Below are 26,834 nucleotides of genomic sequence, written 5' to 3' on the forward strand. Positions count from 1 at the left end.
AACCTTTCATCCAATTTCTAAATTGCTGCATTTGTAAATTCCAAAAGCCAATATGAAGGAATAGTAGTGGTAAAAAAAGCACTTGTATGTTTAACCACTCTTGTCTTTTTGTGTACAATTCTCCTTTAAGGGGGCGTGGCAAGGGGTGGGTCCTGTGCCTGCATACTTTTGCTGATAGGTGTCCCTCATTCCCATCTCAAAAAGTTGGGAGGTGTGTGTATGTGCACCGAGCTTTAAAGGGGGTTGTAAACTCTTGCATATTCCCAGTGAAGTGACTGGCCTTACTTGATAAAAAGAGATGAGACAAATCCTTCTACATAAGTTGTACCTGATTATCTGCAGCCCTCTCTTCTCTACATCCTTTCAATGTCCAGAGTTTACACAGCATTTCTGATAATGAGAAGGCAGGGGGCGGGGATCTGATGTCACACACTGCACAACATAGAGCATGGAGCTGAGTGTAATCTGAGACCTGTGTGCAGGGAATGGACATCCTTTACACAGTCTCATAGGGAAACATACACAGCTGAGGCTGTCAATCACCTGCTATGTGGTGAGGGGGCAGGGCTATCTCCCGGGATTGCCTGATGTCAATATAGCCGGTCAAAAGTGACTTGTGTAGATAGCAGAACAATGAGAGAGAAGACAGAAACCACACTAGGTTTGGAGAGGCAAGTACACACTATAGAGCGGGGGTCAAAGTCAATTTCATTGTGGGCCGCATCAGCATTATGGTTGCCCTCAGAGAGCCAATTGTATCTGTAAGATTAGATATCCAGAGCACTCCCCCCCCCCACATCAGATGTCGAGAGTCCCCCACCATCAGAAGTCAAGAGTTCCCCACTATCCCTTGCATCACAGTGGACCCCCCTTACCTTGTGCTGTTGCCACGACCAAGCTGGGGGGGCGGAGCTGGAATTTAGAAAGTGCAGGGTCTGGAGGAGGACCAGAGGAGGGTTGGAGTCGGTTGAATACCGGGGCCAGGGGAGGCGGAGATGAGGGGGTGCAGGATCTGTAGGAGGAGTTCTGTCCTCCTCTCTGAGGCTCACTGCTGAGACAAGGTTGGGGTGAAGGCAAAGGGGAATGCCGCAGCTGCAGGAGAGGTGCAAAGGTCACATGAAATGGCCTGGAGGGCCCGATTCAGCCAGCAGGCCTTGTGTTTGACAAATGTGCTATAGAGAGATATACTTTGTTCATTTTTAATTTCTGAGATTTAAAACCATTGTAAGTCATTTTAATCTGTGTCTTTAACCACTTGCCGACCGCTGCACTCTGATATACGTCGGCACAATGGCAGCGGTGGGCAAATGGGCGTACCTGTGCGTCCCCTTTAAGAGGCGGGGATAGCAGGCGCGCGCACACCCGCTGTGTACAGCGTTACCTTGCCCACGGGACCGGCGGCCTCGATGTTCGCCGCTCTCCCGGCGATCGTGTCACGGAGCAGCAGAACGGGGAAGTGCCTATGTAAACAAGGCATTTCCCCGTTCTGGCTTGTGGCATGACAGAGATCACCACTGCCTGTCATCGGAAGCAGTGATCGCTGTCATGTGACTTGAAGCCCCTCCCTCCCCCACAGTCAGAATCACTCCCTAGGACACACTTAACCCCTTCACCGCCCCCTAGTGGTTAACCCCTTCCCTGCCACTGTCATTTACACAGTAATCAGTGCATTTTTATAGCACTGACCGCTGTATAAATGACAATGGTCCAAAAATATCGTCAAAAGGGTCCGATGTGTCCGCCATAATGTCGCAGTCACGATAAAAATCGCAGGTCGCCGCCATTACTAATAAAAAAAAATGAATAATAAAAATGCCATAAAACTATCCCCTATTTTGTAGACGCTATAACTTTTGCGCAAACCAATAAATATACGCTTATTGCGATTTTTTTTTTATCAAAAACATGTAGAAGAATACATATCGGCCTAAACTGAGGAAAATTTTTTTTTTATATATATATAATTTTGGGGGATATTTATTACAGCAAAAAGTTAAAAACATTGCTTTTGTTTTCAAAATTGGCGCTCTTTTTTTGTTTATAGCGCAAAAAATAAAAAAAAAACGCAGAGGTGATCCAATACCACCAAAAGAAAGCTCTATTTGTGGGGAAAAAAAGGACGTCAATTTCGCTTGGGTGCAACGTCGCACGACCGCGCAATTGTCAGTTAAAGCGACGCAGTGCCGAATCGAAAAAAAAACGCTCTGGTCAGGAAGGGGGGTAAAATCTTCCGGGGCTGAAGCGGTTAAACTCTGCCTGGAGTTCAGCTGTAAAAAAAGACGACCAAAGCGCTCGTCTTTGAATGTTAGCTCTCCATGTAAAGTCCCCACGAAGCGGAATAAAGACTTCCCTCTAAGGATGGACCCTGGATCCTAAATCCTCGTATTTCATTGATACATTATTAAGTTGCTCTTGTAATACACGGATCACACAGTATGTAGCTTCATCGGTAGTGACAAATAACATTGGGCTAAGAGCTCTCCTCCATGTGAAGAATACGAAGTGTGGCCTAATATAAAGATCTCAGAAACCACCGGGCACGGTGAAACCTTGGGAAGACGATCAGAGGTAGACCACAATCCCCGAGTGTTAGGGAATGTGGGAATGTGTACTACCAAAAAGGAGCCATGGTCTGAGAGAAGAGACAAAAGAAAAAAAAAAAAACAACTCTCAATGGTAACCAAGTATACAGTATGTATACCAACATGGTGTATCAATTAGATCAGAGGTTCTCCCCCCCCTAATGGATCGCCCAGTATGTTCCCATATCCCCTTCACCAGAGTGTCCAAGTCAGGGCCACCAATAGAATTCATGGGGCCTTGTACAGCCTAGCTGGCAGGTCCCCCCTTGAGCATCCAGAGGACAATAATGAAGCAGCCAAGTCAAGCACGCCGTGGTGAATTGTGGGTGCAGAAAAATTGTGCCAATAGTGGAAAGGGCTTAAAATTGAGCCTACATACAGAGTGCAGGTGTCAGGAGTATGTATTGTACATAATGCAGGTGTCAGGAGTATGTATTGTACATAATGCAGGTTTCAGGAGTATGTATCATACACAGTGCAGGTGTCAGGAGTATGTATCGTACACAGTGCAGGTGTCAGGAGTATGTATCGTACACAGTGCAGGTGTCAGGAGTATGTATCGTACACAGTGCAGGTGTCAGGAGTATGTATCATACACAGTGCAGGTGTCAGGAGTATGTATCATACACAGTGCAGGTGTCAGGAGTATGTATCATACACAGTGCAGGTGTCAGGAGTATGTATCATACGCAGTGCAGGTGTCAGGAGTATGTATCATACACAGAGCAGGTGTCAGGAGTATGTATCATACACAGAGCAGGTGTCAGGAGTATGTATCATACAAAGTGCAGGTGTCAGGAGCATGTATCGAACAGAGTGCAGGCTTAGAAGTATATATTATACACAGTTGAGGTGTCAAGAGTATGCATTGTTTAGAGTGCAGGTGTCAGGAGGATGTATTGTACAGAGTACAGGTGTCAGGAGTATGTAATGTACAGAGTGCAGGTTCAAAAGTAAGTATCGTACAGAGTGCAGGCTCAGGAGTATGTATCATACATAGTGCAGGTGTCAGGCGTATGTATCATACACAGAGCGGGTGTCAGGCGTATGTATCATACAAGATGCAGGTGTCAGGAGTATGTATCATACACAGAGCAGGTGTCAGGAGTATGTATCCTACAGAGTGCAGGTGCCAGGAGCATGTATCGTACAGAGTGAAGGCTCAGGAGTATGTATCATACACAGTGCAGGTGTCAAGAGTATGTATTGTACAGAGTGCAGGTTCAAAAGTATGTATCATACAGAGTGCAGGCTCAGGAGTATGTATTGTACAGAGTGCAGGCTCAGGAGTATGTATCATACACATTGCAGGTGTCCGGAGTATGTATCATAGAGAGTGTAGGTGTCAGTAGTATGTATTGTACAGAGTGCAGGTTCAGGAGTATGTATTGTACAGAATGCAGGTGTCAGGAGTACGTATCATACACAGTGCAGGTGTCAGGAGTATGTATTGTACAGAGTGCGGGTTAAGGAGTATGTATTGTACAGAGTGCAGGTACCAGGAGTATGTATCATACACAGTGCAGGTATCAGGAGTATGTATTGTACAGAGTGCAGGTTAAGGAGTATGTATTGTACAGAGTGCAGGCTCAGGAGTATGGATCGTACAGAGTGCAGGCTCAGGAGTATGTATCATAAACATTGCAGGTGTCCGGAGTATGTATCATACACAGTGTAGGTGTCAGGAGTATGTATTGTACAGAGTGCAGGTTCAGGAGTATGTATTGTACAGAATGCAGGTGTCAGGAGTACGTATCATACACAATGCAGGTATCAGGAGTATGTATTGTACAGAGTGCAGGTGTCAGGAGTATGTATCATACACAGTGCAGGTATCAGGAGTATGTATTGTACAGAGTGCAGGTTAAGGATTATGTATTGTACAGAGTGGAGGTGTCAGGAGTATGTATCATACACAGTGCAGGTATCAGGAGTATGTATTGTACAGAGTGCAGGTTAAGGGGTATGTATTGTACAGAGTGCAGGTACCAGGAGTATGAACCGTACAGAGTGCAGCTGTCATGAGAATGTATTGTACAGAGTGCAGGAGTCAAGAGTTACTGTCCGGAGCTGAGTCACTTAATATTACTTCACCTGCCCCCAAAAGCAAAAAAAAGTCCCCTTTCTGGCCCAGGTCCTCCTGATGAACTAATGGGGCCCAGGGAACTTTTCTATAACTGCTGGGAGCCATGACCCACAGTAATACCCCACCTGTGCCCCATGGAAAATAAAGAATCCCCTCTATGAACATGGGTCCCCCTACTGGACTAATAGGGTCAGGGACCAGTACAGGAGAGCTAGCTCTACCCCCCTCTATCAGCGGCCCAGGTCCAAGTCATAGTTGCTTGTTCAGCTGCCCACACTGCTGATGTTGGCTCCACTGAAGAGATACTGTTGCCTGAAAAAAACCTTCATAATTCGACACTTCCAGGAGTGTTGGATGGCTGGTACCCCTGTGGATCTTAGTGGTTGCCCTATGATTTTACTGTGTCCTGTAGTGACGTAGGGGCCAGTGGGAGGAACCACCGAGCGCGGCGGTGGGGGACCTGGCATCTGAAACACCTGAAAGTGTCGGATTCTGAAGTCTTTTTTTTTTAGGGCACCTGTATGTCTTCAACACAGGGAAGATTATCAGGGTGGGTGGCAGGGTTAAGCACTGAAGAGGAACTGAACCTACCAATTTAACTGTGTCCCAGAACAGTTCGATTCAAGGCATGCCGTGAAGGACAACTGCAACAGTTGCTTGTGCTCTCAACCAAACTGTGAAGCCATCAAATGACTGGTGTCATAGCTGTTCACATGTGCTGAACCATGGTGAATGCAGATCAAATAGAGGCCAAGATGGCAGCTTCCTTGGCTGTAAAGTAAAATAACTTGTTTTTCTCTACTTGTTCCCTCCCCCCTCCCTCTTACAAAATTGGAAAACTTTTCATTATTTTTAGAAAGGTTTAATACTTTTTTTTTTTACTGCTTTCTTGCCTAGGAGAGAATTACATAGGCACCCCTCTTGCCTGTTGGGATGTCCACATCACATCCCAGGAGGTAGAGTTCTACTGAGTGGCACCAGTTTCTGTGCATGCACAGACATCACATTGCTCTCTGCCAGGTATTTGGGTACTAGCAGAGTATCACAGCATGTCTGTACATGTGTGGGGATTCCCAAGCATACGTACACATGCCATGGGTCCCAGGTGCCAGAAACCAGCGCATGCGCAGGAGTTCTCTGTGTTTGCAGGTATTTGGGACCTGGCAGAAACCTGCGTAATATCTGTGCACATGCTAGAAGAGGAGCACTGAGAGGAGAATATTGCTGGGGTGAAGTTCCTCTAACAGATGTGACAGTGCGAGGCCCTACCACTGTAAAAGTGGTTGTAGCAAGGACACAGGATTTGCAAGGCGCAGGAGAAGACTATTTTTACAGTTTTCTCACGGTTTTGGTAATTTCCAGATTGGGCTCCAAAGTTTGGAGATTCCAGAGTGCTTTGGGTGGAAAGGAATCTCCAACCCAGTGTCCAGGACTTGCTGAAGACCAGCAGAGTGTGTGTCCAGGTGCACACAGCCCTTATAAGGAAGGACTTGAACAAAGCTCGGGGCTCCCTTCAGGAGACCGGTGTGTGCTCCATCCAGGAGACAGGCGTACTCCCATCAAGGGACAGGTGTGGGCTCCCGTTAGGAGAGGTGCTCCACTCAAGCATTCCATAATGGAGGAGAGATTCCTTACCCGCAGGACTGAGAGGGTCAAGGCAGCTAAGCGAGTCCAGTAGACAGGGAAAGCCGAGACGACTAGGCAAGTCTAGGGACTGTGAAATCTGGAGGTGTCAGAGGAGTGACAGAGCCTGGGTGCCAGGAGATCCCCTATTGAGAGGCCAGGGAGTGGGCCTGTGCAGCAAGGTCCTGCAACTAAAAGGCTTAGAGAGCCAGGAGAACGGGATAAGAAGGTCTGAGGGACCACGGAAAAGAGCAGCGGCATTGCTGAAGAAGGAGCAGGCAGTTGTGCATTATTTTTGTGTTACTTGCTTTGATGGCGGAAACCCCTGCCTGGGCAAGTTTTCTCTTGAACCTTTACTTTTTGTGTGTAAAAAGTGGCTGACAAGCCCTAAAATAACGTTCAAACTGGCAGGATCTCACTAAAATTGCTACTACTGCTTTGGGAAGGAAGGAATCTCCAACCCAATGTCCAGGTCTTGCTGAAGACCAACATGGTGTGAATCCAGGTGCACTCAACCCTTATAATGAAGGACTTGAGCAAAGCTCAGGGATCCCTTCAGGAGACCGGTGTGTGCTTCGTCCAGACAGGCGTACTCCCTTCAGGGGACAGGTGTGGGCTCCTGTTAGGAGAGGTGCTCCACTCAAAAGACAGCACTCCATACTGGATAAGAGCTTCCTTACCCACAGGACTGGGAGGATCAAGGCAGCTAATTGAGTCCAGGAGACAGTGAAAGCCGAGATGACCAGGCAAGTCCAGGGGACTGTGAAAATCTGGATATCTCACCGGAGTGAGGAAGCCTGGGGTGCCAGGAGATCCCCCATTGAAAGGCCAGGAAGTGGGCCCCTGCAGCAGGGTGCTGCAACTAACAGGCTGAAAGAGCCAGAAGAACGGGGTGAGAAGCTCTGAGGGGCCAGGGGAAAGAGCAGCGGCACTTCTGAAGAGGGAGCCAGGTGGCTGGGCATTATTTTTTTACTCACTTTGATGGTGAAAACCCCTGCCTGGGCAACTTTCCTCTTGAACTTTTACTTACATGTTTAATAAAAGTGGGCTGACAAGCCCTAAAACAAAGTTTGGACTATTACTACTTTGGGAAGGAAGGAATCTCCCACCCAATTTCCAGGTATTGCTGAAGACCAGCAGGGTGTGAGTCCAGGTGCACACAACCCTTGTAATGAGAGACTTGGGCAAAGCTCAGGGCTCCCTTCAGCATGGTGTGAGTCCAGGTGCACACAACCCTTATAATGAGAGACTTGGGCAAAGCTCAGGGCTCCCTTCAGCAGGGTGTGAGTCCAGGTGCACACAACCCTTATAATGAAGTACTTGGGCAAAGCTCAGGGCTCCCTTCAGCATGGTGTGGGTCCAGGTGCACACAACCCTTATAATGAGAGACTTAGGCAAAGCTCAGGGCTCCCTTCAGCAGGGTGTGAGTCCAGGTGCACACAACCCTTATAATGAAGTACTTGGGCAAAGCTCAGGGCTCCTTTCAGCATGGTGTGAGTCCAGGTGCACACAACCCTTATAATGAGAGACTTGGGCAAAGCTCAGGGCTCCCTTCAGCAGGGTGTGAGTCCAGGGGCACACAACCCTTATAATGAGAGACTTGGGCAAAGCTCAGGGCTCTCTTCAGCAGGGTGTGAGTCCAGGTGCACACAACCCTTATAATGAGAGACTTGGACAAAGCTCAGGGCTCCCTTCAGCAGGGTGTGAGTCCAGGTGCACAAAACCCTTATAAAAAAAGACTTGGGCAAAGCTCAGGGCTCCCTTCAGGAGACCGCTGTGTGCTACTGTCAGAAACCATGAAATCGGACCGAGACACAAGTACAGTTAAATCACACTTGTTTAATAATAAAAGCAAATAGAACAAACATAGTCAAAAACATAGCCAGAGTTCAGGAACCAGAACGGATAGTCAGACAAGCCAAACGTCAGGGAGCCAGGGATGAGCGTAGTAAAAACAGCAAGCAGGACCTGGAGCCAGAAGGGATGTCAGCCAAGCAAGTCTTTTAACAGGAATGCAGGAGAGAGTCTCTGTGATGTTGACTAAGGCGAAGGCAGAGCTCCTCTGGACTGGACGGCTTAAGTAGGCAGGACTGACGAGCAGGATATCAGCAACAGCTGAGTAAATGTGGAGAGATAGGAGCTGGCAATTAGCTGACAGCTGAGCGGCCAGCACAGAGAAGGAAGGGCTGAGCCCAGCCCTGACAGCTTCATCCAGACAGGCGTACTCCTGTCAAGGGACAGTTGTGTGCTCCAGTTTGGAGAGGTGCTCCACTCAAGAGACCACACTACATGTTGGAGGAGCGATTCCTTACCCACAGGACTGAGAGGGTCAAGGCAGCTAATTGAGTCCAGGAGACAGTGAAAGCTGAGACGACCAGGCAAGTCCAGGGCACTGCAAAAATTTTTGAGGTCTCATAGTAATGAGAGAGCCTGGGATGCCAGGAGATCCCCTATTGAGAGGCCATAGAGTGGGCCCGTGCAGTAGGGTGCTGCAACTGAAAGGCTGAGAGAACCAGGAGAGCTTGGTGAGATGGTCTGAAGGACCAGGAAAAGGAGAGAGCCAGGTGGCTAGGCATTTTTTTTTTTTTTGTTACTTGCTTTGATGGTGAAAACCCCTGCGTGGGCAAGTTTTCTCTTGAACCTTTACTTTCGTGTGTAATAAAAGTGGGCTGACATGTCCTAAAACGAAGTGGAGCAATGCTCAGGTTGCCTTAACACAGTCCATTCTTAGAAACACCTTGTTTTTTTGTATTAACATTTACTGCAGAAACCTATAGTTGCAGAGAACAGGCTCAATTTACCAAAGCTTTCACACGAGGATAAGTACTGTATCTTTATTTCTGATATGTGACAGTTATTTTCAGCTGAATCCATTCGGCTTTGAAAATAACAGTCACTTTAAAAAAAAAAAAAAAAAAAGCGTAAGTATCTTTATCCCGACGTGTTAGCTTTGAGAATTGAGACAAACGTCTTGCCGATCCCCTGAGAGTCAGATACCCATTACTATCAGCCAGGCTTCATCTTTTAGTGGCTAAATATAGCATTGTATCTTTTTGGTCCCTTTGAGTAGCTTCCCATTTGCCCGTCTTTTTTTTTTTTTTCTTTTGCACAAGTTTTATTACAGATCATTCCCAGAAAAAAAAAATGGTTTCTATGTTCCAACCTAGCAATCCGTTTTTTTTTTTGGTGATTTTTTTTTTCAGATGCTTTTCATTTTGATTATAGAACAACCATTCAGGTTATGGCAGAGTAAGGGATGCAGAAATAAGTACCTAGCAACTGACCCTAGCAACCATCCACGAGAGCCCCCGTAAGCTTTTCTACATCCTTTGTTTGCATGTGATTGGCAAAAAACTGTAAATAGAAATCAGTACCTCCTTTATTCAGCAAAAAAAAAAAAAAAAAAGCAGTCGCAGGGGCTCGCTTGCCTAACAACCACCACTTTGCTTGAATAACACATAGCGGACTTGCAGGAGCTAAGCCGGCTGTGACAAATTCTGGGATATATGTTCTGGTGAGTCCCTGGGGTTGATTTATTAAAGGCAAACAGGCTCTTCACTTTGCAAGGGAGATTTCAATTTTGTAAGGGAATTTTCCCTTCGTTTGAAATTCACCTTTTCAAAGAATACCCAACCACGTGCAAGGAAAAAAAAAAAAAAACAATATTTTTGCTTTGACGTGATTGGATGATGGAAGTGAACAGCCTGTTTGCCTTTAGAGTATAATACATTACACAATACATTTGTTCTGAATGCACATCCAGTGTAGCATAGTTGCCAATATGAGGGACCTCTAATGAGTCATTTGAGGGATATCCTTGCAGAAATGGTGAAAACTGGTTCTGAAATTAATTTTGTGCATGGTCAAAGACTAAATGTGCTTTCAAGCAGAATAGCAGCCAAGAATGGCTAGATGACAATGAATAGTCCACTAAAAGGTAAAAAAATAAAAAATAAAAAAAAAAAGCAGCAAACAGCTTTTGCTGTAATTATCACCTTCAATCCAGAGTCATGCAGTGCCTATTTCTGCCACTAGATGTCGTTAGCCTGATAGTCAACATCATTTAACCTCATTTTTCCAAACCAGTGATCTCCAAACTGTGGCCCATGACCCCGATGCAGCCCTTTGCTTGCTTTTATCGGGCCTTTGCAGCACTATTCATTTCACTGACACAGACAGTGGGGCATAATTCCTCAGACTGATAAAAATTATGGAACACTATTTCTCCCACTAGCGCTAACAGTTGGGTATTATTCATTGCACACAATGTGGCTTAATTTCTCCCACTAATATACACAATAGAACACTATTCCTCCCACTGACACCAATGATGGGACACTATTCCTCCCACTGATACCAATGATGGGACACTATTCCTCCCACTGATACCAATGATGGGACACTATTCCTCCCACTGATACCAATGATGGGGCACTATTCCTCCCACTGACACCAATGATGGGCCACTATTCTTCCCTCTAATACTAAAAATGGGGCATAGTTTACCACGACTGATGCCTATGAGAAACTGTGCCTCATCATTGGTGTCAGTAGGAGAAATAGTGCCCCATGATTGGTATCAGTGGGAGGAATAGTGCCCCATCATTGGTGTCAGTGGTTGGAATAGTGCCCCATCACTAGTGTTACTGGGAGGAAGAGTATCCCTTCATTGGTGTCTGTGGGAGGAATAGTGCCGGCATCATTGGTGTCAGTGGGAGGAATAGTGCCCCATCATTGGTATCAGTGGGAGGAATAGTGCCCCATCATTGGTATCAGTGGAAGGAATAGTGCCGCCATCATTGGGAGGAATAGTGCCCCATCATTGGTATCAGTGGGAGGAATAGTGCCCCATCATTGGTATCAGTGGAAGGAATAGTGCCGCCATCATTGGGAGGAATAGTGCCCCATCATTGGTGTCAGTGGGAGGAATAGTGCCCCATCATTGGTGTCTGTGGGAGGAATAGTGCCGCCATCATTGGTGTCAGTAGGAGGAATAGTGCTTCCATCATTGGTATCAGTGGGAGGAATAGTGCCCCATCATTGGTATCAGTGGGAGGAATAGTGCCGCCATCATTGGTGTCTGTGGGAGGAATAGTGCCGCCATCATTGGTGTCAGTGTGAGGAATAGTGCCCCATTATTGGTGTCAGTGGGAGGAATAGTGCTGCCATTATTGGTGTCAGTGGGAAGAAATAGTGCCCCATTATTGGTGTCAGTGGGAGGAATAGTGCTGCCATTATTGGTATTAGTGGGAGGAATAGTGCCCCATCATTGGTGTCTGTGGAAGGAATAGTGCCCCATCACTGGTGTCAGCGGGAGGAAGAGTACCCCTTCATTGATGTCAGTGGGAGATATAGTGCCCCATCACTGGTGTCAGTGGGAGGAATAGTGCCGCCATCATTGGTGTCAGTGGGAGGAATAGTGTCCCATCATTGGTGTCAGTGGGAGGAATAATGCCCCATCATTTTTGTCAGTGGGAGGAATAGTGCCGCCATCAATGGCGTCAGTGGAAGGAATAGTGCTGCCATCATTGGCGTCAGTGGGAGGAATAGTGCTGCCATCATTGGTGTCAGTGGGAGGAATAGTGCCCCATCATTGGTGTCAGTGGGAGGAATAGTGCCCCATCATTGGTGTCAGTGGGAGGAATAGTGCCCCATCATTGGTGTCAGTGGGAGGAATAGTGCCCCATCATTGGTGTCAGTGGGAGGAATAGTGCCGCCATCATTGGTGTCAGTGGGAGGAATAGTGCCCCATCATTGGTGTCAGTGGGAGGAATAGTGCTGCCATCATTGGTGTCAGTGGGAGGAATAGTGCCCCATCATTGGTGTCAGTGGGAGGAATAGTGCCCCATCATTGGTGTCAGTGGGAGGAATAGTGCCCCATCATTGGTATCAGTGGAAGGAATAGTGCCGCCATCATTGGTGTTAGTGGGAGGAGTAGTGCCCCAAGGGCCGAATAAAGACAAGCTCTAGGAGACAGGGGGGAGTAGCAGAACAGCAGCTTGTGAAGCACTGAGCAGCCCTAAGCAATCAACCCCTGCTGTTTACAGAGGAGCTAAACTAAATTTACCTAGCAGCCTACTCTGAACAAGGAAGGTGCTGCAGCCACACTCTATGAGGATATGCTTTGTTCATTTTTCGTTTCAGTGGTTTACAACCTTTACAACCTCTTTAAAACCCACCAAGACCACTTTAATTCCTCCTTCCCTATTCACTCAATGCATTTCATGAAAAAGGCAAAATTTCTTCAAAATCTCTTTATTCTTGCAGAAATTTCCGGGAAATAAAAACCTTTAACGTCCTACGTCCCTAGTACCCGTTGAGTAAAAAAAAAAACCTCCCAGCAGCCAGGCACATGTGATTGTTAAAGCGCATTGGTGTCAGCAGGTGAAAAAAAGGAAGTGTATCTCTAAACGTGTGTGCGTGCGATTTCAGTGCCTTGTTCTCATTCACAATATTACTAGGCTCAGCTTATTCTCCCTTCTTCTAAGACGTGTCCTGCCAGTGTGGCAGCATACAGTAGACGCACGCAGAAACCAACGGAGCTTGAAATTGCAGCTGATCTGTGCCTGTGGGGGAGGGATGGAGAGGCCATTACATGTCTCTATGCACAGTAGAGAAGTCTCAGAGGAGATTCAGAGGCCTGTGCACAAAGTTTAGGGGAATAATGGAATGCTCAATCTGCTGTAATTGTTGTACAGAAAACCATCAGCCTGCTCAAAAGTGGTGGTCAAAATACAAACACAACGAAATGAAGCATATCATGGAAAGCCTTAAGGCCACCATTCACACCGATGGGAAATTCCGAGAAACCTGGTCTCCCTGGATAGGCTTTGTGTACTCCACCTATGATAATGACTTGCCGTCATAACTGACAAGGTGGATAATCGACCTACGCAACTGTGTGGTGAAAGAGTACAGGAAAATGTAAGTCGTTCACATTTCGACCATAAAAAACAGCCAGCATGTTTCGAAGGGCAACAAAAAAACTGAATTCAACTTGGCACCCAAAGCCTGCAAACACAGCACAAGTTGCATATGTGTGGCAGAACATTGCTGGCAGGAAGAAAAGTTTTTACTGCATAACAGGCACGCCAGGTCTGCTCTGCAATAAAAATTCACCATTTAAAAAAAAAAAATTAGCTTCAGGTTTCACTCTACGGTAAATATAGTACCCACCCTAAGTGCCTAATCCTAAGCACCACAGTGATCATGAACTAGATCTTCAGAGCCTTCAAGTATCCACTCTAATTTTCCAATCCTAAGCACCACAGTGGCCATGAACCAGATCTTCAGAGCCTTAAAGTGTCCACCCCAAGTGCCTAATCCTAACCACTGCAGTGATCATGAACCAGATCTTCAGTGCCTCCAAGTGTCCACCCCAAGTGCCCAATCCTAACCACCACAGCGACCATGAATTAGATCTTCAGTGCCTTCAAGTGCCAATTCTGGGCACCATAGTGGCCATAAACCAGATCTTCAGTGTGACCATGAACCAGATCTTCAGAGCCTTCAAGTGTCCACCCCAAGCACTGCAGTGACCATGAACCAGATCTTCAGTGCCTCCAAGTATCCACCCCAATTGCCTAATCCTAAGCACCACAGTGATCATGAACTAGATCTTCAGAGCCTTCAAGTGTCCACCCTAATTGTCCAATCCTAAGCACCACAGTGACCATGAACCAGATCTTGAGAGCCTTCAAGTGTCCACCCCAAGTGCCTAATCCTAAGCACTGCAGTGACCATGAACCAGATCTTCAGAGCCTTCAAGTGTCCACCCCAAGTGCCTAATCCTAAGTCCAAAGCTACCATAAACTAGATCTTTAATGCCTCCAAGTGCCTAACCCTAAGTACAACAGTGACCATAAACCAGATCTTTAGTGTCCCCAAATGTCTACTGCAAGTGTCTAATCCTAAGAATCACAGTGACCATGAACCAGATCTTTAGCACAGCCAAGTGTACACCCCAAGTGCCTAATCCTAAATACTACAGTCACCAGGAACCAGATCTTCAGTGACTCCAAGTGTCCACCCCAAGTGCCTAATCCTAAGAACCACAGCGACCATGAACTAGATCTTCAGTGCCTTCAAGTGCCAATTCTGGGCACCATAGTGACCATAAACCAGATCTACAGTTTCTCCAAATGTCCACCCTGAGTGCCTAATCCTAAGCACCATAGTGACCGTGCACCAGATCTTTAGTACCTCCAAGTGTCCACCCCAAGTGCCTAATCCTTAACACCAAGGATACCATAAACTAGATCTTCAATGCCTCCAAGTGCCTAACCCTTAGTACAACATGACCATGAAGCAGATCTTCAGTGCCTCCCAGCGTCCTCCTCAAGTGCCTAATCCTAAGCACCACAGTGATCATGAACCAGATCTTCAGTGAAAACAAGTGAATAATTCTAAGAACCACAGCGACCATGAACTAAATCTTCAGTGCCTCCAAGTGCCTAATCATAGGCACCACAGTAACCATGAACCAGATCTTCAGTGCCTACTCCAAGTGCCTAATCCTAAAAACCTCAGTGACCATGAACCAGATGCCTCCATGTGTCCACCCCAAGTGCTTGATTCTCAGCATCACTGTCACCATGTCCCAGATCTTCAGTCCCTCCGCTGATCATGCCACAATCCTCAGTGTTCCCTATGACCAGGCACCTGATCCGAATAACTTTCAAAATAACTAAAAGCTAATTTAAATGCTAGATTAGCCTTCCTACAGTATAGATATAGAAGCTGTTCAACAGCAGTCTTCCTCTCTCTTTCAAAGAAATTTCGACATGTGAAATGTGCTTAAATTTTCTAAGCACCTGTATTGCTCGGTACACTATTAAACATCTTTATTGCAGCATTACCAAGGAAACAAAACTGCAAGCATTAAAATATCACCGCTAAGAAGAACTGAATTCATGCAAAACAATGTACACCTTCAATACAAGTCTATTCAAATCAAAGGCAAGGGCTGCAACAATAGGGTTCAACGTAAGCTGATACATTTTCTGTATCTAAAGTGATTAAAAGTACAATAAAATAACACAAAGCAAAATCCGGTCCTCTAGGGACTAATCATATATTCAAAATACTTGACTTCATTCAAAGAATCAGAAAAAAAAAATGAATAAAGAGGTGCACATCAAAAGAAGGCAAATCCTCTGTACATCTAGGTCAAGGCAGCAGGAAGGGGGTTGGCCATGACCATGGCCAAGGGGGTGCTGCTTGAAGAATGGATGGTGTGGCCATTAGTCTTTCATCTAGGAGGAGATCCCGATGAATGCTGCCTGTCTGCCCTAATATAAATTCAGCTTTAAAATTCGAGATCGTAAAATAAAATACATAAAAAAAAAAAAAAAAAGAATATAACCTAGTAACCTATAACTAGACGCAGTAGAGGTCATAAGTCAGGCCATGGCTTTTGGATAAACCTGCTATAAACGGGAGTACTGACCAACAGATTACATTCCGTAGCAAAATATAAGTCCTTAGCTCTAATAGCTCTAATACCAAGATGAGTTTAAATATCTTGAACTCTGGAAAACAGCTGGCCATATGTGATAATCTGTTGAGCCGAAGCTTATTTTAAGTATGCCTTTACTAAATGCACAGCGGAGCTATATATAGTATCATGATAGACATTATACATTCCGCCATGAAAGATGAAATTACTTGTATCAGCAATTCTTAAGATTTGGTCCAGTACAGTAGCTAAATGCAAAACAATCTTATATATACCGTATATATATATATATATATATATATATATATATAGTGAAGAAAATATCACCCCCTTTAGAATAATCACATTTTGTTGCTTTGCAACCTGAAATGAAGAAAGACACAGTTTTTGTTGTATCCAGTTGTATTTACAACTTATAACATCCAAGTGAAAAATATAACACCAACATGTCATAGTTAGTCAGGTTGAAAAAAGACAGAAGTCCATCTAGTTCAACCAAAAAAAAAAAAAAAACAATCCCATATACACAATCCTTCACCCACAGCTGAGCCAGAGGAAGGTGAAAAACCCCAGCAAAGCATGACTTGCTATAGCAGGGGACGAAAATTCCTTCCTGATCCCCCCCGAGAGGCAATCAGATTTTCCCTGGATCAACTTTACCTAGAAAGGTTAGTACCCAGTTATAGTACATGTCAGAAAAAAAAAAAATCAAAAACAGATTTACTGAGTTGGAGAAAGGATCACCCTCTTGGTTCTTTGTTGTACCACCTTTTGCTTTAATTCCAACCTTTAGTCTGTTGGGATTTGTCTCTACTAACTTTGCACATCTAGACTTTGTGATACTTGCCCGCTCTTCTTTGCAGAACTGCTCAAGTTCAGTTACATTTGAGGGTGACCGTTTGTGGACTGCAAGCTTCAAGTCATTCCACAGATTTTCAATGGGGTTTAAGTCTGCGCTCTGACTAGGCCATGTAAGGACATTCAACTTTTTCTCCTTCAACCACTGTGTGCTCATTGTTGCCGTGTGCTTTGGGTCATTGTTATGTTGGAAGGTAAACCTTCCTCCCATTGACAACTTTCTGGCAGAAGGCAGCAGATTTTCCTCAAGAATCTGATGGTATTTTGCCCCCACCCATTTTTTCTTTCTATCCTGAAAAGTGCTCCAGTCCCTGCTGCAAAGAAACACCCCCATAACAGGATATTACCACCCCCCCCCATAACAGGATATTACCACCACCCCCATAACAGGATATTACCACCTCCCCCATACCAGGATATTACCACCTCCCCCATACCTGGATATTACCACCTCCCCATACCAGGATATTACCACCTCCCCCATACCAGGATATCACCCCCCCCCCATACCAGGATATTACCACCTCCCCCATACCAGGATATTACCACCTCCACCATACCTGGATATTACCACCTCCCCATAACAGGATATTACCACCTCCCCCATACCAGGATATTACCACCTCCCCCATACCAGGATATCACCCCCCCCCCCCCATACCAGTATATTACCACCTCCCCATACCAGGATATTACCAGCTTCCCCATACCAGGATATTACCACCCCCCCCCCCCATAACAGGATATTACCACCTCCCCCATACCAGATATTACCACCTCCCCCATACCAGGATATTACCACCCCCCCCCCATACCAGGATATTACCACCCCCCCCCATAACAGGATATTACCACCTCCCCCATACCAGGATATTACCACCTCCCCCATAACAGGATATTACCACCTCCCCCATAACAGGATATTACCACCTCCCCCATAACAGGATATTACCACCTCCCCCATACCAGGATATTATCACCTCCCCCATACCAGGATATTACCACCCCCCCCCCATAACAGGATATTACCACCTCCCCCATACCAGGATATTACCACCTCCCCCATACCAGGATATTACCACCTCCCCCATACCAGGATATTACCACCTCCCCCATACCAAGATATTACCACCTCCCCCATACCAGGATATTATCACCTCCATTCTTTACTGTAGGAATGGTGTTATTTGGATGGATTTCCGCCAGACATATTGTTTGGTGTTGAGGCCAAATTATTACATATTAGTCTCATCTGACCACCTTAAACGCACCTTGAAGATTCTGAGGCCACGTGGAAAAAGGTGTGATGGTCAGATGAGACTAAAATTGAATTATTTGGCCTCACCACCAAACGATATGTCTGGCAGAAATCCAATACAGCTCACCATCCAAATAACACCATTCATACGGTAAAGCATAGAGGTGGTAATATCCTGTCATGGGGGGTTCTATGCAGCAGTGAATGGAGCACTTGTCAGGATTGAAGGGAAAAATGGATGGGGCAAAATGCCATCAAATGCTTATGGAAAATCTGCTGCCCTCTACCAGAAAATGACAATGGGAAGGAGGTTTACTTTCCAACATGACAATGACCCAAAGCACACAGCAAAAATTAGCATACAGTGGTTGGAGGAGAAGGAGGTGAATGTCTTTGCATGGCCTAGTCAGAGCCCAGAATTAAACCCCATTGAAAATCTGTGAAATGACTTGAAGATTACAGTCCACAGTAGAGTAGAGACAAATCCCAACAGATCAAAGGCTGGACTTAAAGCAAAAGGTGGTCCAACAAAATACTGATTGTTGGTGATCCTTTTTCCAACTCTGTGATTCTGTTTATGATTTTTTTTTTTTTTAATTTTTCATTTTTTTAAGACATGTTGGAGTTATATCTTTCACTTGGATGTTATAAGTTACATAGTAGGTGAGGTTGAAAAAAGACACAAGTCCATCAAGTCCAACCTATGTGTGTGATTATATGTCAGTATTACATTGTATATCCCTGTATGTTGCGGTCGTTCAGGTGCTTATCTAATAGTTTTTTGAAATTATCGATGCTCCCCGCTGAGACCACCGCCTGTGGAAGGGAATTCCACATCCTTGCCGCTCTTACAGTAAAGAACCCTCTACGTAGTTTAAAGTTAAACCTCTTTTCTTCTAATTTTAATGAATGGCCACGAGTCTTGTTAAACTCCCTTTTGCGAAAAAATGTTATCCCTATTGTGGGGTCACCAGTACGGTATTTGTAAATTGAAATCATATCCCCTCTCAAGCGTCTCTTCTCCAGAGAGAATAAGCTCAGAGCTCACAACCTTTCCTCATAACTAATATCCTCCAGACCCTTTATTAGCTTAGTTGTCCTTTTTTGTACTCGCTCCATTTCCAGTACATCCTTCCTGAGGACTGGTGCCCAGAACTGGACAGTATACTCCAGGTGCGGCAGGACCAGAGTCTTGTAGAGCGGGAGAATTATTGTTTTATCTCTGGAGTTGATCCCCTTTTTAATGCATGTCAATATTCTGTTTGCTTTGTTAGCAGCAGCTCAGTATTTAGTAGAAGCCCCCTTTTTATCTAATACAGCCATGAGTCTTTTTGGGAAAGATGCAGCAAGTTTCTCACACCTGGATTTGGGGATCCTCTGCCATTCCTCCTTGCAGATCCTCTCCAGTTCTGTCAGGTTGGATGGTAAACGTTGGTGGACAGACATTTTTAGGTCTCTCCAGAGATGCTCAATTGGGTTTAAGTCAGGGCTCTGGCTGGGCCATTCAAGAACAGTCACAGAGTTGTTGTGAAGCCACTCCTTCATTATTTTAGCTGTGTGCTTAGGGTCATTGTCTTGTTGGAAGGTAAACCTTCGGCCCAGTCTGAGGTCCTGAGCACTCTGGAGAAGGTTTTCGGCCAGGATATCCCTGTACTTGGCCGCATTCATCTTTCCCTCGATTGCAACCAGTCGTCCTGTCCCTGCAGCTGAAAAACACCCCCCCAGCATGATGCTGCCACCACCATGCTTCACTGTTGGGACTGTATTGGACAGGTGATGAGCAGTGCCTGGTTTTCTACACACATGCCGCTTAGAATTAAGGCCAAAAAGTTCCATCTTGGTCTCATCAGACCAGAGAATCTTATTTCTCACCATCTTGGAGTCCTTCAGGTGTTTTTTTAGCAAACTCCATGCGGGCTTTCATGTGTCTTGCACTGAGGAGAGGCTTCCGTTGGGCCACTCTGCCATAAAGCCCCGACTGGTGGAGGGCTGCAGTGATGGTTGACTTTCTACAACTTTCTCCCATCTCCCGACTGCATCTCTGGAGCTCAGCCACAGTGATCTTTGGGTTCTTCTTTACCTCTCTCACCAAGGCTCTTCTCCCCCGATAGCTCAGTTTGGCCGGACAGCCAGCTCTAGGAAGGGTTCTGGATGTCCCAAACGTCTTCCATTTAAGGATTATGGAGGCCACTGTGCTCTTAGGAACCTTAAGTGCAGCAGAAATATTTTTGTAACCTTGGCCAGATCTGTGCCTTGCCACAATTCTGTTTCTGTGCTCTTCAGGCAGTTCCTTTGACCGCATGATTGTCATTTGCTCTGACATGCACTGTGAGCTGTAAGGTCTTATATAGGCAGGTGTGTGGATTTCCTAATCAAGTCCAATCAGTATAATCAAACACAGCTGGACTCAAATGAAGGTGTGGAACCATCTCAAGGATGATCAGAAGAAATGGACAGCACCTGAGTTAAATATATGAGTGTCACAGCAAAGGGTCTGAATACTTAGGACCATGTGATATTTCAGTTTTTCTTTTTTAATAAATCTGCAAAAATGTCAACAATTCTGTGTTTTTCTGTCATGATTTTAGCAAATGGCTGCAATATAACAAAGAGTGAAAACTTTAAGGGGGTCTGAATACTTTCCGTCCCCACTGTGTGTGTATATATATATATATATATATATATATATATATATATATATATATATATATATATATATATATATAACAGTATATATCATTTTTATTTATTTATTTTTCGCAAACGTATGCTCATCATAGGAAAGGGGTGGGGAGTAATTAACATACTGCACAGTGTACAGATGAGGGCAGGCTGGAGTATGTAATTTACGGCACAGTGTACAGACAGCCCCATAGTTAAACATAGATTCTACCCATTACAGTGATAATGCTTTGATGATTAAACATGAAGGAGTATATAACAGAGAACAGTGTTTAAAGCAGAAAGATGTAAGGTATGTGGTATGACATACTGCAATTTGTATAGAATAGGGCAGTCTGGAGTATGTCACTTATAGCACAGTGTGCAGAGAACCCAATACTTAAAAATAGATCTACCCATTAATATGATAATGCTTTGATGATTACAATTAAAGGAGTTCATAACTCATCACTAAAAGTAAGGCATAAGGCTATCTAGCCTATTGTCAGATTTTATATGGAACGCACGCAAACCTAGGATAGCCCTACGGGTTCTACGACGTTCAAAACAGAATGGTGGTCTGGGTCTTCCAGACGTCAGACGATATTATAGAGCCATAGCTTTGCAGAGGATGCTTAACTGGCGTTTCCATAGTCGCTCGAAACTGTGGGTGTCCTTAGAGAAATGCCTAGCGGGTAGAAACTTATCATATGCTCCCTGGTTGTCCCGAGAGCATAGGGGATTGTCGGAGACGACGTCCCCCTTGACGACTCAGGTGTTGTCGGTCTGGGATAAGATTAACCCGCTGCTGAAATTGGCCTCTCCAGTGTCCCCATTGGCCCAACTGGGGGGTTTCCTTTGGTTCCCCCCCAGGGGAGCAGATGGGCTTCTTTGAGTCGTGGGTAGAGGGTGGAGACGCCAGTTGTGGTAAGCTTATGAAAGACGGTAGACTCTTGACTTATGAAGCTTTGACTATAGGCCGACAGGGTGCACCAATGAACTTCTGGAAGTACAGGCAGTTACACCATTTCTTTCAACTACATGGAAATAAGATTAGGAACCCCTTGCTTCTCACCCATCTTGAGCAACTTTTCATTGCAGAGGAACCCACACCGCATTTGGTCTCGGAACTGTATAAATTACTAGGCTCTGCGCTCCCTCATACCACACCTGCCTATATAAGGTGCTGGGAAAATGACTTAGGATTAACTTTTGCAAAGACGGACTTAACGCATTTATATCACCTTACCCACTCATCCTCGATAGAGTCCAAAACCCAGGAGACGAACTTTAAGCTACTCTCTTGATGGTACAGGGTACCAGCGGACTTGACCCGCTTTTACCCCTCCACATCCGAGTTGCGCTGGAGAGGCTGCGGACAGCGGGGTACGTTAAAACACATATGTTGGGACTGCTTCCTGATTAAACCCTTCTGGGAAGACATACAAAACCAAATTAAAATAGCGACAGAGATAGATGTCCCTTTCTCTCCGACTCACTTTCTCCTGCACGTCCCCCTCGATCCCACTCCGTAGATATAAGAAAAGTGTGCTGCCTCATTTGTTGAATGTGGCAAGACGCTTGATTCCAATTTATTGGAAGAAACCCATGATCCCCGCAAGAGATGAGTGGATCAAAAGGGTGAGTGAGATCCGGGAGGCTGAGGATTGGGTGGTGACCAATAAAGGCCATAAAGACCGATTCCATAACACCTGGGCGCCCTGGACCGAATGCACTTCAGACCCTGCCAAGGTGCCTTCCAGTTTAGACGTTGCACTGTTGGAATTGGCAGACCCCGCACTTAGAGACCTTAGGACAGAGAAGACCCAACCCATTTGGCCCAATCTTAAGATCTAAACCCACTTATGGAATCCTGAACCCAGTCACGGAGGGTCCGTTGCAGGCGCGGAAGACGCTTAACTTTACTTACAGGTAACCTGATCCAACCTTTCTCCCCTCTCCATCTCTCTCTCCTTCTCTTTTTTTTCCCTCTTACTGTTCTCCCCCTCTTTATTATGTTTTACCATTCCTTATTGTTCATTTATAATAATTACTTGGGAAACTCATGTGAGACAATTGGTTAAAAGTCGACTAGCATAGCCCCAATGCCCTCTGGGGTGGATCCTGGGTTTCCTAGGAATTCAGCCGATTCCACATGGGCACAACTACTGCTCTGTGGTCGTGGTGGCTTGTGTGGGAGCGTGGGGCGGACTGATGGAGGCCTTGGGCCCCCCCCCTCCTGCTCCGGCCGCGAGCCAGCAGACCACGTACCTCACACACTCCGGAGGGCTGCCCATTTAGGGTTTGCCCCTGGGAACCTTTGGGCTAGTCTCGCAATACTTATATATCCCGCGAACACATAACATTTAAGATGCTTCTTTGTTGCCCCCTAGGTGGGCCTCCCAGAGTCTTCCCATGATTAGCACTTTTCTTTTGTTACATGGTAATATATGTGTTTGTTCAACCTAAATACCAAATATTTGTCATCTACATGACCCTGCGTGGTCGATGTTTATATGATTTGCATTTGTTGGACATGTCCTGTCATGTGTTGATCTGAAAATAAAAAGTGATTATACAAAAAAAAAAAAAGTAAGGCGTATATATATAATGTAACACAGTGTTTAAAGCAGAGTGATGTAAGGTACGTACCTTACTGCAAAGTGTATGGAATAGGGCAGTCTGGAGGATGTCATTTTTTTTAGCACAGTGTACCAAGCCCCCTAGGATTAAAACATTTTTTATCTAAATACTGTGGTGATTAGAAGTAAGGAGTATCTAACAGAAAGCACAGTGTCTAAAGCAGAGTGGTGTAGGGTATATAACATACTGTAGTTTGTATAGAATAGGGCTGTCTGGAGGATGTCACTTATGGCACAGTGTGCAGGGAGCTCCAAAGTTAAAAGTAGATCTACCTATTAATATGATAATTGCGTACTGTCAGTGCAAAGAGGTTAAAGCGGAGTGTCACCCAAAAAGTGGAACTTCTGCTTTAAGCACTCCTCGCCCCTTACATGCCACATTTGGCCTGTCATTTTTTGGGGGCGGGTACCTAGTTTTTGACAGGTACCCAGTTCCCACTTCGTTCTCACCGCCTAGGCGACTCCTCTTTTCCCTTCTCCCTCCCCGCAATCTTCTGGGACACGTCACAGGTCCCAGAAGATTGCCCGGCCACTGAAAAGGCGCATTGCAAATTGCGCAGTGCGTACCCAGCTGTGAAGCAGCAAGCTGTCCCAGCCGGGTGCCCACACTTGCAATTGCCGGCGCCATGGAGGGGGGGAGGAGCGAGGCTTCAGGCAGCTGCATCGCTGGACCATGGGACAGGTGAGTGTTTATTAAAAGTCAGCAGCTACACATTTTGTAGCGGCTGACTTTTAATAACCGAAAAAACGAGTGGAACTCCGCTTTAACCGCTTGCTGACCAGCCGTCACAGTTGTACTGCGGCAGAATGGCACGGGCAGGCGAATCGACGATATGTTACATGGCTCCCTCTGGTGGCCACTAGGGGCGCGCGCAGCTCGCCCCCAGAGCTGATGCGAGTGCCTGGCGGCCTCGATGACCGCCGGGCTCCTGCGATTGCTCATAACACAGCGAAAATCAGGATCTCTGTGTGTAAACACAGAGATCCCGGTTCTCTGAGGGGACAAGTGACAGATCGTCTGTTCATACAAAATATGAACAGCGATCTGTCATCTCCCCTAGAAAGTCCCCTCCCTGGTTCAGTTAGAACACACACTAGGGAACACAATTAAACCCTTGATCGGGCCCTAGCGTTAACCCCTTCACTGCCAGTGACATTTTTACAGTAATAAATGCATTTTTATAGCTCTGATCGCTGTATTAATGTCAATGGTCCCAAAAATGTGTCAAAATTGTCTGATGTGTCCGCCATAATGTGGCAGTCCCGATGAAAATCGCAGATCGGCGCCAACTTTTGCACAAACCAATCAATATACGCTTATTGCATTTTTTATTTTCCAAAAATATGTAGAAGAATACACATCGGCCTAAACTGAGAAAAAATGGGGATATTTATTATAACAAAAAGTACAAAATATTTATTTTTTTTCAAAATTGTCGTTTTTTTTTTTGTTTATAGCGCAAAAAAACGCAGAGGTGATAAAATACCACCAAAAGAAAGCTCTATTTGTGGGGGAAAAAAAGACGTGAATTTTGTTTGGGTGCAACGTCGCGCGACCGCGCAATTGTCAGTTAAAGCGACGCAGTGCCGAATCGCAAAAAAGTGCTCCGGTCAGGAAGAGGGTAAAATCTTCAGGGGCTGAAGTGGTTAAGTTGTTAGGGCCCATTTTCCTTCCGTTTTTATCAAATTACTTTTTTGCTGTAGTAATCATATAGTTACATATATTTAGGCTGGCGGTACATTATTCAATTTCCCTTAGATTTACCTTCAACTATGTAGTGCAAGAGCCTGATTGCATACAAATTGAAAATGTTTAGGTGTGACCTCATATTATTTGGTTTTGGTAAATCTAAAAGAAAACTATAAAAAAAAAGTAAAAAAAAAAAAAAAATGTATATAATGTATATAATGTATGTCCGGACTTAGGTTGAAAAAGACGCAAGTCAATCTAATTCAAATTCTAATTCAATCTAATTCAACCAATAGAAAAAATGAAAATTTTTAATGAAAATGATTGCTGGTTTATTCTATTTTTTTATTTCAATCTTTCTTTTTTTGTTACATATTTTTGTTTCAATTAATCTTATTCCATTTTTAATTACTATGTATAATTATTATGTATAACTAGCAAGTGGCACTTATTAAATGACTGCGTTTACTTTCTTCCACAGGTCCCGGTGATAGCCCCCAATGGCGCTGGGGCAGGAAGAAACATCTTGGCTGTCTTTGATTGCTTTTGCATTTCTTCTGCAGATGTGTTTTCTGCCACCAGGAAGAGGGTAGGAGATGGAATGTGCTTCTTAAGAAACGTACATCTTTATCTACCCATGGCCAAAAGTTTTGAGAATGACACAAATATTAATTTTCACAAAATCTCCTGCCTCAGTTTTTTTATAGTGGCAATTTGCATTTACTCCAGAATATTATAAAGAGTGATCAGAGGAATTGCAATTAATTGCAAAGTCCCTCACACTAACATTTCCACTGCACTTTGTGAAGAAGGCTTCGGGGTGCCCAAGAAAGTCCAGCAAGCGCCAGGACTGTCTCCTACAGTTGATTCAGCTGCGGGATCGGGGCACCACCAGTGCAGAGCTTGCTTAAAGTGGTGTTCCGGCCAAAATGATACTTTTTACATAAAAATACCCCTATAATACACAAGCTTAATGTATTCTAGTAAAGTTAGTCTGTAAACTAAGGTCTGCTTTGTTAGTTTATAGCAGTAGTTTGTTATTTTATAAACTTACAGCAGGCCGTGGCCATCTTAAGTGTGGGCGTCTGAAGCCAGACTGTATTTCTTCCTGGATCTCATCCTTGCAGATCTCGCACATGCTCAGTGCAGCGCAAGCAGTGTAATAGGTTTCAGGTCCGGTTTCCGCAGCAACAGCAGTGCCAGAGGAAGTTGCCGCCCCTTCCCAGAAGGCATTGCAAACAGGAAATGATGTGATGGGCCGTGGCCAGGGAGGAGGAAGTGAAAAATGAATACAGCAGATATACAGTAGGTGCTGAGAAAAAAAAAAGTAAAAATATCCAATTCGTTTACAGTGCACAGTTTAGTGAGGGATGCTGAAGAGTTGTAAAAGTGGGTGGAACTACACTTTAAGAATGGCAGCAAGCAGGTGTGAGTGCATTGACACGCACAGTGAGGAGAAGACTTTTGGAGGGTGGCCTGGTGTCAATAAGGGCAGCAAAGAAGCCACTTCTCTCCAGCAAAAACATCAGGGACAGGCTGATATTCTGCAAAAGGTACAGGGATTGGACTGCTGAGGAATGGGGTGAAGTCATTTTTTCTGATGAATCCCCTAGAAAAAACCTTGTCCAGAGAAAAAAAGGTGAGCGCTACCATCAGTCCTGTGTCATGCCAACAGTAAAGAATCCTGAGACCATTCATGTGGGGGGTTGCTTCTCAGCCAAGGGAGTGGGCTCTCTCACAATTTTGCCTAAGAGCACCGCCATGAATAAAGAATGGTACAAAAACAACCTCCGAGAGCAACTTCTCCCAACCATCCAAGAACAGTTTAGAGAGGAACAATGCCTTTTCCAGCATGATGGAGCACCTTGCCATAAGGCAAAAGTGATAACTAAGTGGCTTGGGGAACAAAATATGGAAATTTTGGGTCCATGGCCAGGAAACCCTCAAGACCTAATCCCATTGAGAACTTGTGGTCAA

At 45.1% G+C, this 26,834-nt stretch overlaps 1 protein-coding gene across 1 annotated transcript in view; it reads left to right on the forward strand.

Moving 5' to 3' along the window:
- The window catches only part of LOC141108735 (gamma-aminobutyric acid receptor subunit alpha-3-like), a 90,544-nt gene that overhangs the window by 19,137 nt on the left and 44,573 nt on the right, over nucleotides 1-26,834 (forward strand). The window contains exon 3 of the mRNA XM_073600636.1: nucleotides 25,339-25,446. Coding sequence (XP_073456737.1) covers nucleotides 25,358-25,446 — 89 coding nt within the window. The 5' untranslated portion in view covers nucleotides 25,339-25,357. The remainder of the gene's footprint in view (nucleotides 1-25,338; nucleotides 25,447-26,834) is intronic.

Source organism: Aquarana catesbeiana, linkage group LG09 (genome assembly GCF_042186555.1).
Source record: "Aquarana catesbeiana isolate 2022-GZ linkage group LG09, ASM4218655v1, whole genome shotgun sequence".
In the NCBI taxonomy this organism is placed as follows: Eukaryota; Metazoa; Chordata; class Amphibia; order Anura; family Ranidae; genus Aquarana; species Aquarana catesbeiana.